The 15,694-nt window shown below is 42.6% G+C and overlaps 2 protein-coding genes and 1 long non-coding RNA gene across 3 annotated transcripts; 2 read left to right on the forward strand and 1 right to left on the reverse strand.

Moving 5' to 3' along the window:
- The first annotated feature begins 487 nt into the window (after window positions 1-487).
- LOC122642268 (11 kDa late embryogenesis abundant protein-like) lies at window positions 488-943 on the forward strand. Its single transcript, XM_043835710.1, has one exon. The coding sequence runs from the start codon at window positions 488-490 to the stop codon at window positions 941-943; it is 456 nt and encodes a 151-aa protein (XP_043691645.1).
- Window positions 944-3,942: 2,999 nt separating this feature from the next.
- On the forward strand, window positions 3,943-4,539 carry LOC122642269 (late embryogenesis abundant protein 46-like). Its single transcript, XM_043835711.1, has one exon. The coding sequence runs from the start codon at window positions 3,943-3,945 to the stop codon at window positions 4,537-4,539; it is 597 nt and encodes a 198-aa protein (XP_043691646.1).
- Window positions 4,540-6,390: 1,851 nt separating this feature from the next.
- LOC122642894 lies at window positions 6,391-15,694 on the reverse strand. The gene is made up of 3 exons (XR_006330124.1): window positions 15,682-15,694; window positions 6,969-6,971; window positions 6,391-6,514 (listed from the first exon to the last, which is right to left on the reverse strand). It is a non-coding gene; the product is annotated as an uncharacterized LOC122642894 (long non-coding RNA).

Below are 15,694 nucleotides of genomic sequence, written 5' to 3' on the forward strand. Positions count from 1 at the left end.
TCGATTCAGTCTTTTATGAGGTTCTCTTAACCATCTTAATTGTTTGGTTTCAATTTGGTCTAATACCAGACCAAAACCGGACTAAACCGATCAATTGACACCTCTACGGCCAACAAAATTCGCCATAAAGATCCAAAACATATGCGACGACTAGACCATAAACCTACATATGTACTTAATATTTCGACACGTGTTACCACGTGTCCTCATGAAACTGCTATATACACCCAGTCACCAACCCTAGCTAACAGCCACGTACCAGGAAACAGTTAAAATAACTTATCTCTACCGAAATAACTAATCAACAACCGTGTCTGAAACACACGTGTCACCTATTTCCACGTGTCAATCTCTCCATTGCTCTACTTCGTCTATATATTTGAAGCAGTAACGGTTTCATGTCCAACCAAGCAATTCTATTAATCTCAGTCTCACTCGCTTATCTATTTCTCTCTTTAAGTCATATAGTCTCGTTTAATTGGAGAAGATGCAATCGGCGAAGGAAGCAGCGTCAAACATAGCAGCGTCGGCAAAGGCCGGCATGGACAAGACGAAAGCAACGGTCGAAGAGAAGGTGGAGAAGATGGCGACCCATAACCCAATAGAGAAAGACATGGCTACCCATCGTAAGCAGGAGAAGATCGACCAAGCCGAGTTGAACAAGCAAGCGGTGCGTGATCATAACGCGGCGTCGAGACAACAACAAACCACCACCACCACCACCGGTCACACGACAACAACCGGACTCAACCCAATGTCTGGAATGCACGGACACGGCACCACTGGGCATACACACGAATCAGTGATGATGGGGTCTCATCCGCCTGGGATGACCACCACCACCACCAATACCAACCCAGCTGCTAATTATGACCCTCGCCTGGGTGGTGGCTACACCCACACCGGAACCGGAACTGGCACTGGCGGTGCTTATACTACTTGAAAGAGACATATTATTAGGGTTTGATGGAATAAAATGTTTTGTCTCGTCTGCTGCTTCGTTTGTTTAGGTTATGTTTAGTAGGTTGGTTGTGGTGGGTAGTCACAGTTTTATGTTCAGTTTGTTGTGCTTGAAGGTTGTTTTTGTGTTTAAAATTATATGATGCTTATATAGACAGGATTTGGTCGTTATTTTTAATTGGTTGTCCAGAAGAGTAAATCGAGTTGATCAGTTTATGCATTTTTGGAATGTATTTTAAGTTGATTTAATAAATTATTTGATCATCCCGAATGTGAATTCGACCTAGAATGCATTTCAAATACTGCCTAGTCTTTACAGAGGTTTCCATGGAATAACGATCTTATTACTTGGAATTTCGTTGAGAAACTAAAATCTATCCTTTTCCATCAATCTGGTTTCTGTTTTTTCTCTGCTTCATATGAGAGGGAGAGGGAGAGGAAGAGAGATGAAAAATTGCATTTAGGATGAAAATTTTGTTGGGCTTACAGTTAAAACACAAACTATTTTACTGTAGAATGATGTGTACTTCTTGTTTTCAACTAAACTGCAGAGAAGGGTATTTAACAATTCTACAGTAAAATGATGTGTACTTGATTTTAATTAAACTGCAAAGAATGCCACCACACCCTGGTCCTCGCCACGAACCCTCTGGTGTAAATAAGGCCATCCTTTGCTTTTGGTTTTGGTTTTGGTTTTGATTTTTGAAAAGGGGATATTTCATTTAATTTTAGATAGTTTGAAAAATCGAATTTGATTTGTATAAATCGAAATCCAATCGAATTTATTAAAATTATGGAAAAAAGAACATTACATGGTGTCAGTGGCCCCGTGTGCTTAGACACGGATCGTGACATGATATGATAGTCCTCTGGTGATGTATACGATGGTTTGGTCTAATTCCATTTCATGGATTGAGGAGATGAATCGGTCCAATTTCATTCCATGGATCACAATCATAGACAAGCCATCTTTTATAATACTTGGACATCATTGAAGTTGCATCAAATCAAACATCATCACAAAAGAAAAAGTAATCTTGGACTTACTTGCATCCACATATAAAAAAAAAATGGTCATCTTATCTTCTAGGTCAACTTGCACATTATGATACAACATTTAACCATCTAAATGTTTATATATTCCAATACAAATTGAATATTTTCCTCTTTAAACTTCCCAGTACGCTTGATACACAATATTTGTAGTCATCTTTTGTAAATCCAAAATTTTCATATTCTTCCAACTTTGACACATAAACAATCAATCCTTGTATAGGTGATATCGCTGAATTATCCAGTAAGATCGAGGATGTTAGTGCTCACATTCACTTTCAATAACCAACCATATCTAATCTTTTGTTAGTTTTACCACCATTTGTGCATAACAACCAGTTCTTGTAATTGGCCAAACTCTTTCTCACATTACGGGTACCACTATCCACTTGTCAATGACCATTTTTTGGGCATATAAATGTTTTTAGTTGTATATATAATACTTTTTTCGTGTTTTTTCTATTCGCTGTTTTCAGATGTTAAACCCATTTTCTCGCGTACAAATTATAAAAATCATATACTTGGTCAGCAAAGCCAAACACTTTTCCAATTAAAGGAACCTCATTTCCCGAATTCTCGAGTCCTTCTAAAAAAACATCCATTTCTCTTTGTTTCCTCTTCAAGACTCACCTCAAAAGTATTAAAGACATAGAATCAATAACATTGCATTATTCATTAGAGCTACTTTCACTAATAGTATCCATAGTAATATCCATCGCTATCAAATTATGCCATTATAAAGATTGTTGGAATTATAGGGATCTATAAGCATCACAGATACCTTGGATAAGCAACTACTTTTACTACTACTCTCCATGGTAATATTTGTCCTCCCATTTGCCTCGAAAAAGAAATCCACAAAAAAAAAAAAAAAAAAAAAAAAAACCGAGATGGTCGTAGGAAAGAAAGAACAAGATATCGCTGAATTTTAAAAAAAGACCAAGAACAACTTACCCATGGGTATATATAGATTCATAGAAATGTGCCATTCAGACTGACACATTTCTATGAATTCTATAGTTATTATATTTTTCCCAAGGCAAAAGTTTTCATGCACGATCGTTTATGTACATGACCTGCATTAAAGGCAGTCAGATTACCATTTATGCCAACCTGAAATGTCATAAAAATACCTAGGACCCCTATTTGATGGAGTTGATGGGAGAATCTCCCATGTACGAATACTTTCCCCTTTTCCTATTGTATATATGAAAAATGGAGACTGGAAAAATAATAAACCGATAAGAGATCATTAAAGAAACCGATAAATAATACCAAAAGGTATTGTATCAGTCCGGTTTAAGTCTGATCCAATATATACAAAACCCAAAAACTGATTAAAACCAAATCAAATCGATCGTTTAACAGCTCTAATTGATACCCTAAACGTACCAAAAAAATGATACCCTAAAAGCAGCCCAGCCCAGCCCAGCCTAGCCCACTTATTCAATCAAAGCACCAAAGGCCCAAGTTTTGTCAACTAGTTTCACTTTCAAGCCTCACCCAAATTGAATTCACCGTAAACCCACACATGTACTCACCACTCAATCATAAACCTAGACGTGTATTACTGTATTCACCATTCAATCATAAATCCACACGTGTACTCACCATTCAACCTATACTACACGTGTCCCCCAGAAACTTCAAAGCCCACCATAGCGAATAGCCAAGTACCAAGGCGGTAAATTAAAGAACCTTATCCACAAAATTACAAATCGTCAACCATGTCGGTGGCCGAGAACATCATCAGAAGCCAACACGTGTAAAAACATCCACGTGTCAAGCCCTCTAGAGCTCCGTATCTTCTATATATACATACAGTACCATTTGCTTGTCCTATCAAGTATCATCGTTACAGATTGAAACAGAAACAGAAACAGAAATTCAAATTAATTTTAAGAGTCTCTCTTAATTTCTATCTCGAAGATGGAGTCGGCGAAGGCAACAGCATCAAACATTGCAGCGTCGGCGAAGTCCGGTATGGACAAGACGAAAGCCACAGTCCAAGAGAAGGTGGAGAAGATGACTGTCCATACCCCAGTGGAGAAGGACATGGCTACTCAGCGTAAGCAAGAGAAGATAGAGCAGGCCGAGTTGAACAAACAGGTGGTGTTTCAGCATAACGCGGCGGCGAAGCAACAGTCCACTACCACTACCACCACCGGTCAAACCACAACAGTCCCATTGCACAAACATGGCATGACCGGACATCCACATGGACGGGTGGACGAAGCTGCGGTTGGGTCTCACCAGATTGGAACCACCACCACTAACATGGCTCCTAATGACCCTCGCCTGGGCGGTGACCATACTCAGACTGGCTATGGCACCGGGACTGGCACCACCAACATGGTTCGTAATGACCCTCGCCTGGGCGGTGGCCACACTCAGACCGGCAATGGCACTGGGACCGGTACCGGCACCACCAACATGGCTCCCAATGACCTTCGCCTGGGCGGTGGTCATACTCAGACCGACTATGGCACCGGGACCGGGACTGGGACTGGCGATGGTTACAGTTGAAAGGGACATCAGGGATCGATGGAACAAGTGTTGAGTTCCTTTTTTTTTTTTAACAATGAAATGTTGTCCTTTGCTTAGTTTCCTTGGGTTGTGTGTCGTTGTTGTTGTTGATAGTTGTGGTAGTCACAGTCAGTTGTTTTGCGTTGTGATGATTGTGCTTTTTCCGTTGTGTATTTGAAAGTTTAGACGGACGGAATTGAATTGAATTATCAGAAAAAGGACGGAACGGAATTGTCTGTGATGGCGGCTATTTGACTATACTAAAAATCGGTTATACAGTAGAAATGGGAGTGGGGGTGGTCCAGGAGAGACCGATGTGGCCAGGCCACGTCTAGGAGCAAATGTGTCCAATCCTAGGCAGGCTGGGAAAAAAAAACAAAGGCATGAGTTGTATTTACTCCACTTCAAACTTTTAATTTAGGCAATCTGATCTTAAAAAATTGACAGGGTGAGTATTGACGTGTAAAACTAAACGGTAGTTAATTTTTGTTTTTGATGAGTAAAACAAAATAAACAACTACATATCACCAATATGGCAGAGACAGTATTCTTAGCCATATTCCTAGCGAGAGTGATATAAAATTGGTTACCATCTTTTACAAAAGTCATATTCTGAGTACGGTCAGACATATATAAACAGTCTATAAATAAGGGCCACGGTCATAAGCATTTGGTAGGAGATGGAAGCGTATTGGCAACGAAATTGTTGTTACTCCAAACAGCTTTAATCTTCAATCCAATATTGGCAGCGTAGTCGATACTTCTACGGATCGCAAAAAAGACAGTAATTAACTCGTCAGCAGGTTTCACAGTTTCTGCGTCAAAAAACTTAAGTCTGCCATCTATCAAAAAGAAATAGGACCATCCTACTAGGTTTAACCCCGTCGGGTAGTATTCTGCATAGATCAGAACAGTGAAATTGAGCACTGGCAACTTAAAGTCATAAGAAGTAAGAGAGAAAGAGTCAATATCATCTATTTTTCCCAAGGCAAAAGTTTTCATGCACGATCGTTTATGTACATGACCTGCATTAAAGGCAGTCAGATTACCATTTATGCCAACCTGAAATGTCATAAAAATACCTAGGACCCCTATTTGATGGAGTTGATGGGAGAATCTCCCATGTACGAATACTTTCCCCTTTTCCTATTGTATATATGAAAAATGGAGACTGGAAAAATAATAAACCGATAAGAGATCATTAAAGAAACCGATAAATAAAACCAAAAGGTATTGTATCAGTCCGGTTTAAGTCTGATCCAATATATACAAAACCCAAAAACTGATTAAAACCAAATCAAATCGATCGTTTAACAGCTCTAATTGATACCCTAAACGTACCAAAAAAATGATACCCTAAAAGCAGCCCAGCCCAGCCCAGCCTAGCCCACTTATTCAATCAAAGAAGCACCAAAGGCCCAAGTTTTGTCAACTAGTTTCACTTTCAAGCCTCACCCAAATTGAATTCACCGTAAACCCACACATGTACTCACCACTCAATCATAAATCTAGACGTGTATTACTGTATTCACCATTCAATCATAAACCCACACGTGTACTCACCATTCAACCTATACTACACGTGTCCCCCAGAAACTTCAAAGCCCACCATAGCGAATAGCCAAGTACCAAGGCGGTAAATTAAAGAACCTTATCCACAAAATTACAAATCATCAACCATGTCGGTGGCCGAGAACATCATCAGAAGCCAACACGTGTAAAAACATCCACGTGTCAAGCCCTCTAGAGCTCCGTATCTTCTATATATACATACAGTACCATTTGCTTGTCCTATCAAGTATCATCGTTACAGATTGAAACAGAAACAGAAATTCAAATTAATTTTAAGAGTCTCTCTTAATTTCTATCTCGAAGATGGAGTCGGCGAAGGCAACAGCATCAAACATTGCAGCGTCGGCGAAGTCCGGTATGGACAAGACGAAAGCCACAGTCCAAGAGAAGGTGGAGAAGATGACTGTCCATACCCCAGTGGAGAAGGACATGGCTACTCAGCGTAAGCAAGAGAAGATAGAGCAGGCCGAGTTGAACAAACAGGCGGTGTTTCAGCATAACGCGGCGGCGAAGCAACAGTCCACTACCACTACCACCACCGGTCAAACCACAACAGTCCCATTGCACAAACATGGCATGACCGGACATCCACATGGACGGGTGGACGAAGCTGCGGTTGGGTCTCACCCGATTGGAACCACCACCACTAACATGGCTCCTAATGACCCTCGCCTGGGCGGTGACCATACTCAGACCGGCTATGGCACCGGGACTGGCACCACCAACATGGTTCCTAATGACCCTCGCCTGGGCGGTGGCCACACTCAGACCTGCTATGGCACTGGGACCGGTACCGGCACCGGCACCACCAACATGGCTCCCAATGACCCTCGCCTGGGCGATGGTCATACTCAGACCGGCTATGGCACCGGGACCGGGACCGGCGGTGGTTACAGTTGAAAGGGACATCAGGGATCGATGGAACAACTGTTGAGTTCTTTTTTTTTTTTTTAACAATGAAATGTTGTCCTTTGCTTAGTTTCCTTGGGTTGTGTGTCGTTGTTGTTGTTGATAGTTGTGGTAGTCACAGTTAGGGGTGTCAATTCCAGGCCCGGCCCGACAGGCCCGATCGAGCCCGCCCGGTTAAAGCCCGACACGGACCGGATCGATTCTTAAATGTGTCGGGCTTAAGCCCGACACATTTAATAATAGGGCGGTCCCGGTGTGGGGTCCTAGCCCGTCGGGTGTCCGACCGGACCGACCGTTTTCAAGCTCGACCTAGCCCGCCCAGCTACAGCCCGACCTAGCCCGACCCTTTAAGCAAACCACCCTCCATTAATCCATTTTGCCCACCTGATAACCCTCTCTCTTTTCCTATTTAACTCCTTAAAATGATTAGCTCATTAAACCCAAATTAAATGGGCAATTCAATTGATGGGTTTCCTTAACTCAAAAAAATGTTTATATTCTTCTCCATTAAGCTTCTCATTTCATAGAATCAGAATCAGACATATACAAAAAGGGCTGGGGGTGTTCTTGCTCCAAAGAGAAAACAAATAGCAGGACGAACCCAGTACCGTCAATGATGATTGAGCTGATAAGCATAAGCACTTCATAAATTTAAGTTAATTATAATTACAAAAAGAAACAAATCAGTAAATAAAAACTAATAAACATAAGTTCTTCCTTTTTATTGGTAGAAACTAATAAACATAAGTTCAGGAAAAGATTATGGTTTGAAAAATTGGGTTTGGATTTGGGTCTTGAATGTGTTTTGGTGGAAACCCATTTCTTTTCGCTTTATTTTTTGAAGTAGGAATTTAATTCTGTAAAGGCCCGATTAAGAACCGGGTAAGGCCCGATGAAGAGTTAAACAGGCCCACAACCCGGTTAAGACCCGATTAAAGCACGATTTTAGTACCCGATTAAAGACCGACACCGACCGAACCCCGATCAAGCCTGACATGGCCCGGATCGAATACTTAAATGGTCAGACACGGTGCAGCCTGCACAATTGGTGAGGCCCGGCTAGGCCCGACCGAACCCGACCGAGCCCGACCGGTTGACACCCCTAATCACAGTCACTTGTTTTGCGTTGTGATGATTGTGCTTTTTCCGTTGTGTATTTGAAAGTTTAGACGGACGGAACTGAATTGAATTATCAGAAAAAGGACGGAACGGAATTGTCTATGATGGCGGCTATTTGACTCTATCTCTCTATTTTTCCAATACTAAAAATCGGAAACTGGTGAATTTTAGGGTATGTTTTTCAATTTATACAGTAGAAATGGGAGTGGGGGTGGTCCAGGAGAGACCGATGTGGCCAGGCCACGTCTAGGAGCAAATGTGTCCAACCCTAGGCAGGCTAGGAAAAAAAAACAAAGGCGTGAGTTGTATTTACCCCTCCTCTTCAAGCTTTTAATTTGGGCAATCTGATCTTAAAAAATTGACTGGGTGAGTATTGACGTGTAAAACTAAACGGTAGTTAATTTTTTTTTGATGAGTAAAACAAAATAAAACAACTACACATCACCAATATGGCCAGAGACAATATTCTTAGTCATATTCTTAGCGAGACTGATACAAAATTGGTTACCATCTTTTACAAAAGTCATATCCTAAGTACGGTCAGATATATATAAACAGTCTATAAATAAGGGCTACGGTCATAAGCATTTGGTAGGAGATGGAAGCGTATCGGCAACGAAATTGTTGTTACTCCAAATAGCTTTAATCTTCAATCCAATGTTGGCAGTGTGGTCGATACCTCTACGGATCGCAAAGGACAGTAATTAACTCGTCATCAGCTTTCACAGTTTCTGTGTCAAAAAATTTAAGTCTGCCATCTATCAAAAAGAAATAGGACCATCCTGCTAGGTTTAACCATGTCGGGCAGTATTCTGCATAGATCAGAACAGTGAAATTGAGCACTGGCAACTTAAAGTCATAAGAAGTAAGAGAGAAAGAGTCAATATCATCTATTACAGCTGGGGAAGAAAGAGGGGGTGGTGGTGTAAATTGTGATCTATGATCCAGTTTTGCGTGCATTGAAGCACCCAACGAGGGTCAGGGGGATGAGTACCGTAGACACAGCGATTCCTTACCATCCAAATAAAATAATAGGTCACTAAAATGACACCAAAAACCCATGATACCAAGTGTTTATCCAACCGGAAAAGAGAATAAAAAAACAAAGAAAAAGCCTTAAGATAGTCAAACCCCAGTGAGTCGGTTCTTAATCTCAGAGGTCCTGCAGCCCAGATGCATTTGACCCAATCAGAAAATATGAAAAGGTGCCATGAAGATTCAACACCAATTCCACAAAAAGCACATGAGGAGTCAATCTGGATCCATTTCGAAAGAGTGGCCTTTGTAGGCATTCCTGACAAGGTAGTTAATTTGATAGACTAATTTACATGCCCTCAATAGATGAGGGGGTGTACATGAAAATGGGCCATAGTTGAGGGGGGTGTCCCTATATTTTTCTCTTTTAAAAAATGACTATACTAACTAAGTTTGTCATGACTCGTATGGTTTATAATCCAATCTCGTCATTTTTTACCCTAACCTGGGTATTCACCTTATCACTATCCCAAATCAATGATGGGTTCTATTGGTGCCTAAATGGGCACTCGAGTCCAACCTTCCCTTGTAACGGGGCTTTTCCGTTGCTTGTTTACTTGTAAGGTAGGTCTACTACTGCTTGACTGGAGTTAGCAAAGCCGTAACAAGGTGCAGTAGGGGAACCTGTTGCTGGAAGTCTACACGATTTTTTATCAGGTTTACCAAATTCTGACTCGACTCAGGCGACTCGTCCTAGTCAAAACCCGATTTTCCAAATATGCCTCATAATGCATTATGAACCTCAAATAGATCTATTCCAAGAATACATATCGAACTCAATTTCTCTCTCCCTCTCTCTAAAAAAAACTAAAATAAAATAAAGAAATGGTAGCATTACAAATGGATAATTTTACATACTCTACAGTGCAGTACTAACCCTCCCCCTTCCCCCCCCACCCCCACCAAAAAAAAAAAAAAAAAAATTTTTGCTGTCACCCAGGTTGCAGGAATGTTCCTGCTACCTAGGTTCACACAATCAAAGAAATAGAATGATTCACTTCCACCCTAGGGTTCACAAATACCCTCCTAGTTATAGTATTTTCCAAAATACCTTTTATTTATTCTACCATTTTTTTTGGTGCTGAACCGGGTAGCAGGAACATTCCTACAACCCTAATAGCAACAATGTTTCGTCCTATCCACCCTTGTGGGTTAAAAAATTAAAAGAAAATAAAGTTTAGTTGTCACAGTATACTAAGTTCGCTAGAAATGGATTTTGTCTAGCCATGGCGGGAGCTAGAAAATCCAGTCCTGCTAAACGACAATAAAAAAAGTGGTGGGGTGGTCATTTTACATGTGGGGCCCAGGTAGGACCCACCTATGAAATGACCACCCCACCCCTGTTTTTGCTGTCGTTTAGAGGGGTTGGACGGTCTAGCTCCCGCCATGGTTGGACAGGAGCTAGCCAGGTCCGAGTTTACTAGACCTCAGTTTTTTCAATTAAGCCAAAGTAAGTTTTATGCTTATTACGACAAAAAGAATAAACACTTTACAAAAGCAATGAGGGATGAAAATATGAGTCCAGATCCTCTCCAGCGTCGTTGAAGAGGATTTCTCTCCAATAACGCTCTCCTAAGGCCACGTTTCATAGCCATTCTCAAAGACTTAATTCCATTTCCTCAATCTTTTTTTTTTTTTTTTTTTTTTCTATTTTTCTTTTTCCTCTCTCCCTCTTTTTAAGGAATCCATAAAACGTGATTGAAGAGGACATAGGTAATTAAATCCAGATTAATCTATTCTCAAATCTCTCTCTCTCTCTCTCTCTCTCTCTCTCTCTCTCTCTCTCTCTCTCCTTATGTGAAACAATCCTGCAACTCACATTGGTTCTGATGAACACTACGTATTGGGTATCGATCTCCTGTAAAATAGATACGATATCGCTATGGCATCGACACTGATCGGTTGTATCAAATAAGTTTACCCCCTGATTTTCTTTTAAAAAAATAGGTTTTTTACTACTATACCCTTTGTCTATACCATTTCACCAATACAGTATTGACACAATATCAAGATCATAGTTTGAAGAATTAGTATCGGATCGACTGATTCCCATCAATATCGGTTGAGACCAATATTGATTCCTTGTCGATCCAATCTTAGTGGACCAACACAGACAAGGGTAAAATTTTAAATTAAATTAAAAAATCTACTTTTTTTTGAAGGAAACAGGGGTGAACCTAACCGATTTGGATCGGTAGAAACCGTTATCGATCACTAGAACCCATGGTTTTACTGCATGGTATTGGATCATGTATCAATCACTTGCAAAACCAATATAATACCGCTATGATAACGACAAGGATCGGTCGTATCTGACAAAATTACCCGTGATCTCCCTTTAAAAAAAGATATTTGACTGTTTTACCCCTTGTTCGTAACGTATCACCGATACAATATTGGCACAATATCAAGATCGGCCACAACTAAAACCATTACATATTGCCCCGATATGAGTGATATGATATCGATACCTCACGATGTGATAATACCTCTGCCCATGAACTGAGTTACCGGATTATTTCACATAAGATATGAGAGAGAGAGAGAGATTTGAGATTAGACTCTAGATTTAATTACTTATTTCCTTTTTAATCACGTTTTATGGATTCCTATAAAAGAGGGAGGGGAAAAAGAAAAATATAAACTAAGAAAAAAGAATAAGAAACATGGAGTTAAATCAGCTAGAATGAATATGAAACATGATCTTAGGAGAACGTTAGAGAGAAATCCTCTTCAATGACACTGGAGAGGATCCGGACTCTGAAAATATAACCTATTCAAGGAAACACATGTCCTACCCAAAAAATGAAACACACCTCCCACCAAAAAAGGAAACACATCAATGAATAGTTATGATATAAACAAAAGGGTTTTAAAATAATAATTCATGATGGTTCAAAAGCTTCCTCTTTTGTAAGGCTTCTAATCTTTCCCATCAACTGCGTGGTGAGTTCATGAACGAATCTTTTGGTTCTCCAATTCATTAAAGTGTCAATACTATTCGGCCTCGATAAGCCTGCTTTTCCAATTGAAACTTTATGAAGAATAATTAAGACTCCAATGAACTGTCTAAGAACGTCTAGGAATAGAATACTTATTATTTGTCTGTGTATTTGTAAAAGTACCGTTCAAGGCCTTTCAGTTCCACTCACATGGAATCCATGGATCCACAGGAGTGGTTAGATTCCATGTGATCAGTGGAACTAGAAGACCTTGGAAGGTACTTGTATGAGATTGGATCATGTCCTTGTACAAATATCATTCAAGGCTCTGCAAGGACACTCACATAAAATCCGTTGTGAGACCTACAGGAGGAATGGATTCCATGTGAGTGGACTCACGACCTCTCAAATTTACGGTAATCATGATGCCCTAAGTTTCTTGTGACACTAGCAAAAGCTAGCTTTAAAAAGGAGTAGGTCCAAAGAAAAACTAAAATAGAAGGCAAAAGGTATCTAATACCTTACTTTAAAAAAATAATATATTCCGAAAAGGACTCTGCTTTGTTTTCAACTTATGAGGTATTTACTAATACCTCAAATGGAATTGTCATCCTCTCCTGTTACAGCATGGTGCTATAGCACATCGTGCGATGCTACAGAGGTCACGTGACACAGTGTGCCCCACATGATGCACATGGTCTCTCCAGCCGTCATACGATGCGTTACAACACTGTGCTGTAACAGGAGAGGATAAAAATTCCCTCGAATGAATGACGACCCGGTCGTGGCATGGATCCATCTTCGCATCGGTCAAAGCTTGTGCTTCACTGCTCTTAACTTTGGAACTTTCTGGCTATCCCATGTAAATCTCTTCCTCCAAATTACCATGGAGAAATATTGTATTTACATCAAGGTGCTGAATTTGCAGCCAGACTCAACACAACCCAAATGGATGACACCTTCATTATGGGTGAGAAAATCTCATCAAAGCCAGGGTGAAGGAGGTTTTCCCAGGCCGAATCTTTCGATATGGGGATATTTATGACATTTTATTATTCAGGTTGAACAGTGAAATGTGAGAGGACATGCAATTTGGTTCCTTGAAATGTAAAAATAAGTGGAATTTAATTGATTATGCACATTGTCCGTGTGCAGAACCTTTTCCTTACTGCATTTTCCATTTATAGAGATTCTTCTAGTTTCAGTTTCTTATCTATACTACTTATTAAAAAGGATAAATTATACGTCACCCCCTGGTTTTCAAACAAACCTCAGATCACCCCTTGGTTTTTGGAAAACTTAAAATCACCCCCTCTACAGTAACGGTGTTAGTCTGCTATTAGTTATTGATGTGAAAGGATTATTTTATCCTTGTACTAAAACATTAGAATTAAATTTACAATACTACCTGTTGCGTGTGAAAACCTCCGGTGCTTGGTTCGCCCGTGGATGAACCTGCAAAAACCAAGCAATGAGCGCGAGAGGGCCGGTGTGGCTCCGGCCTAGGACTCTCCGATGCTCAAGTCAGGTCTTCAACGCGACAGCGTAACTGCGTAGTCAAAGCAAGATGTGGAATAGAGCTCCATACCTGGGTATTTATAGAATAAGGAGGAGATGAGACGGTTGGGAGAGTCCTAGTATGGTAGGAGTCCTTGTTTCGGAAGGTTCTCCGCAGAGAGCGGAGTGGAGAGTTATTTTCGGGTCGGACTCTTATTAAGGTAAGAGTCCATGTAGAGTGTGATTCTGTGTTGTGCTGGGATCGTGGTTCGACCCTCCTCCCGTGACTCTCGGGATGTGCTGACGTGGCCCGGAGATCCCCGGGGGGGGTGTTATGGGAGCCTCGATGGAGGAGGGCTCGGCCTACGAGGTCGGCCAGTGGGGTCGGCCATGGAGATCGGCCCGTGGGGTCGGCCATGGAGGTCGGCCCGAGAGGAGGTTGGTCTCGGCCATGAGGTCGGCTAGGAATCCGTGGCTGACCCGTATAATCTCGGCCTCGGCCACCGGCCAGCTCGCTCAAAACAGGCCAGGTCGGGTAACTTCTCAGATATTGGGTCGGCCCAACTTCCTTCTCGGCCAAACTCGGTTCTCGGATTGAGGTCGGGTCGACCACGTGGCAGCCTCTGACAGGTGGGGTGTTTTATGCCTCATCACAGGCCCCCCCACTCATCAGGTGTCGGGTCGGCGCCGATGAGTGAAATTTCCTGGGTGCTTGTCGGGAAGATTATTGCGGTTGGGCCGAGATTATTTATTGCCGCGGATTTCACGCTGCACGATCGCGGTTGGCGTCGGTGTCACGTCGGCCAGATCATTATGGCGGGCTCGGGAATTCAAACGTCCTTTGATCGGGCCGTTGGATCATGTTTAGCTCTGGTCGACCGTTGGATCAGTAGGACCCAACGATTATAAATAGGTGACTCCTAACTATTCATTCTTCACTGCTTTAAGTTATTGACTTCTCGGCAAGTTTGAATCCTTCACCTCGGTTGATCTCGTCGCTTGTCTGCTCAGACTTCTCGGCAAGTTTGGGTCCGTCAACTCGGTAGATCTCGTTAGGCTTCTCGGCAAGTTTTCCGCGATCGTCTCGGCCGAAGCTTCGTTCGTGATCAACTCGGCTGTCGTTTCATTCCCGCTCAGCTCTTCCTCAACCAGTAAGTCTTCTCCGCCCAGCATGTCAGTTTGTAGTAGTCCTATGGGCGAACTGCTCGACAGGGCGGCAGAGGGCACGAGTCCGACCCGAGAGCTCCCCATTCACTCTCCCACCATAGACCTGTTGGGCTCCACATCAGATGAGCCCGACGTAGTGGAGCTTCGTCAGGCCGAGGTGGCCGAGCCCCCGTTACCCATGGGGTCTGATCACGCGGCCCAATCCACGGCTGCAGTCCGGGCCGAGAACTCCGGGTCGTCCTCATCCGATGAAGAGTCAAGTGAGGAAGATTCGTCCGAGGTGGGGGCTGGCTCGGTCAGCTCGTCTACCGACGCCCCTGAGCCCGAGGAGGGTAGTGTCGGCACTGTTCCGAGCACGATGACGGAGGCCGACCTCGACTATCTGAGGACGACCTACGGCATCCCCGAGGACATTCACTCGAGTTCCTAACCTGGGAGATGGCACTGCTTCATCGGGCCCGGCGAGGTGGCTCTTTACGAGACGCCCTTCAAGTACGGGTTTCGGCTCCCCGTTCTCAGCCTGGTGGAACAGATCTTGGACCACTTCCACCTATCTCCTGGTCAGCTGGTGCCGAACTCCTGGCTGGCCGTCTACGGCTTCTACGCCCTGTTCTGTGAGATGGGCCGAGGTGCTAGCGTGGCACTTTTCTCTCGGCTCTTCTTCCTGAAGAAGTCTCCCGAGAAGGGGTGGTATTACTTCTGCCGCCGATCAGGGAAGAGCGCGGCTCTAGGCGGTCACAAATTTCTGGTCGGCACGCCGACATTCAACAAATACTGGAAGCCCCGTTTCTTCTTTGCTTCCATTCCCAACAGTCCTCTCCGAACCGAGTGGAAGGAGATGAATCTTAATTATGTCAATAGAGTATTACCCCTGACCGAGAACGAGATGACCTCGCTCGACCTTATCACCCAGC

The sequence above is a fragment of the Telopea speciosissima genome, chromosome 10 (genome assembly GCF_018873765.1).
Source record: "Telopea speciosissima isolate NSW1024214 ecotype Mountain lineage chromosome 10, Tspe_v1, whole genome shotgun sequence".
In the NCBI taxonomy this organism is placed as follows: domain Eukaryota; kingdom Viridiplantae; phylum Streptophyta; class Magnoliopsida; order Proteales; family Proteaceae; genus Telopea; species Telopea speciosissima.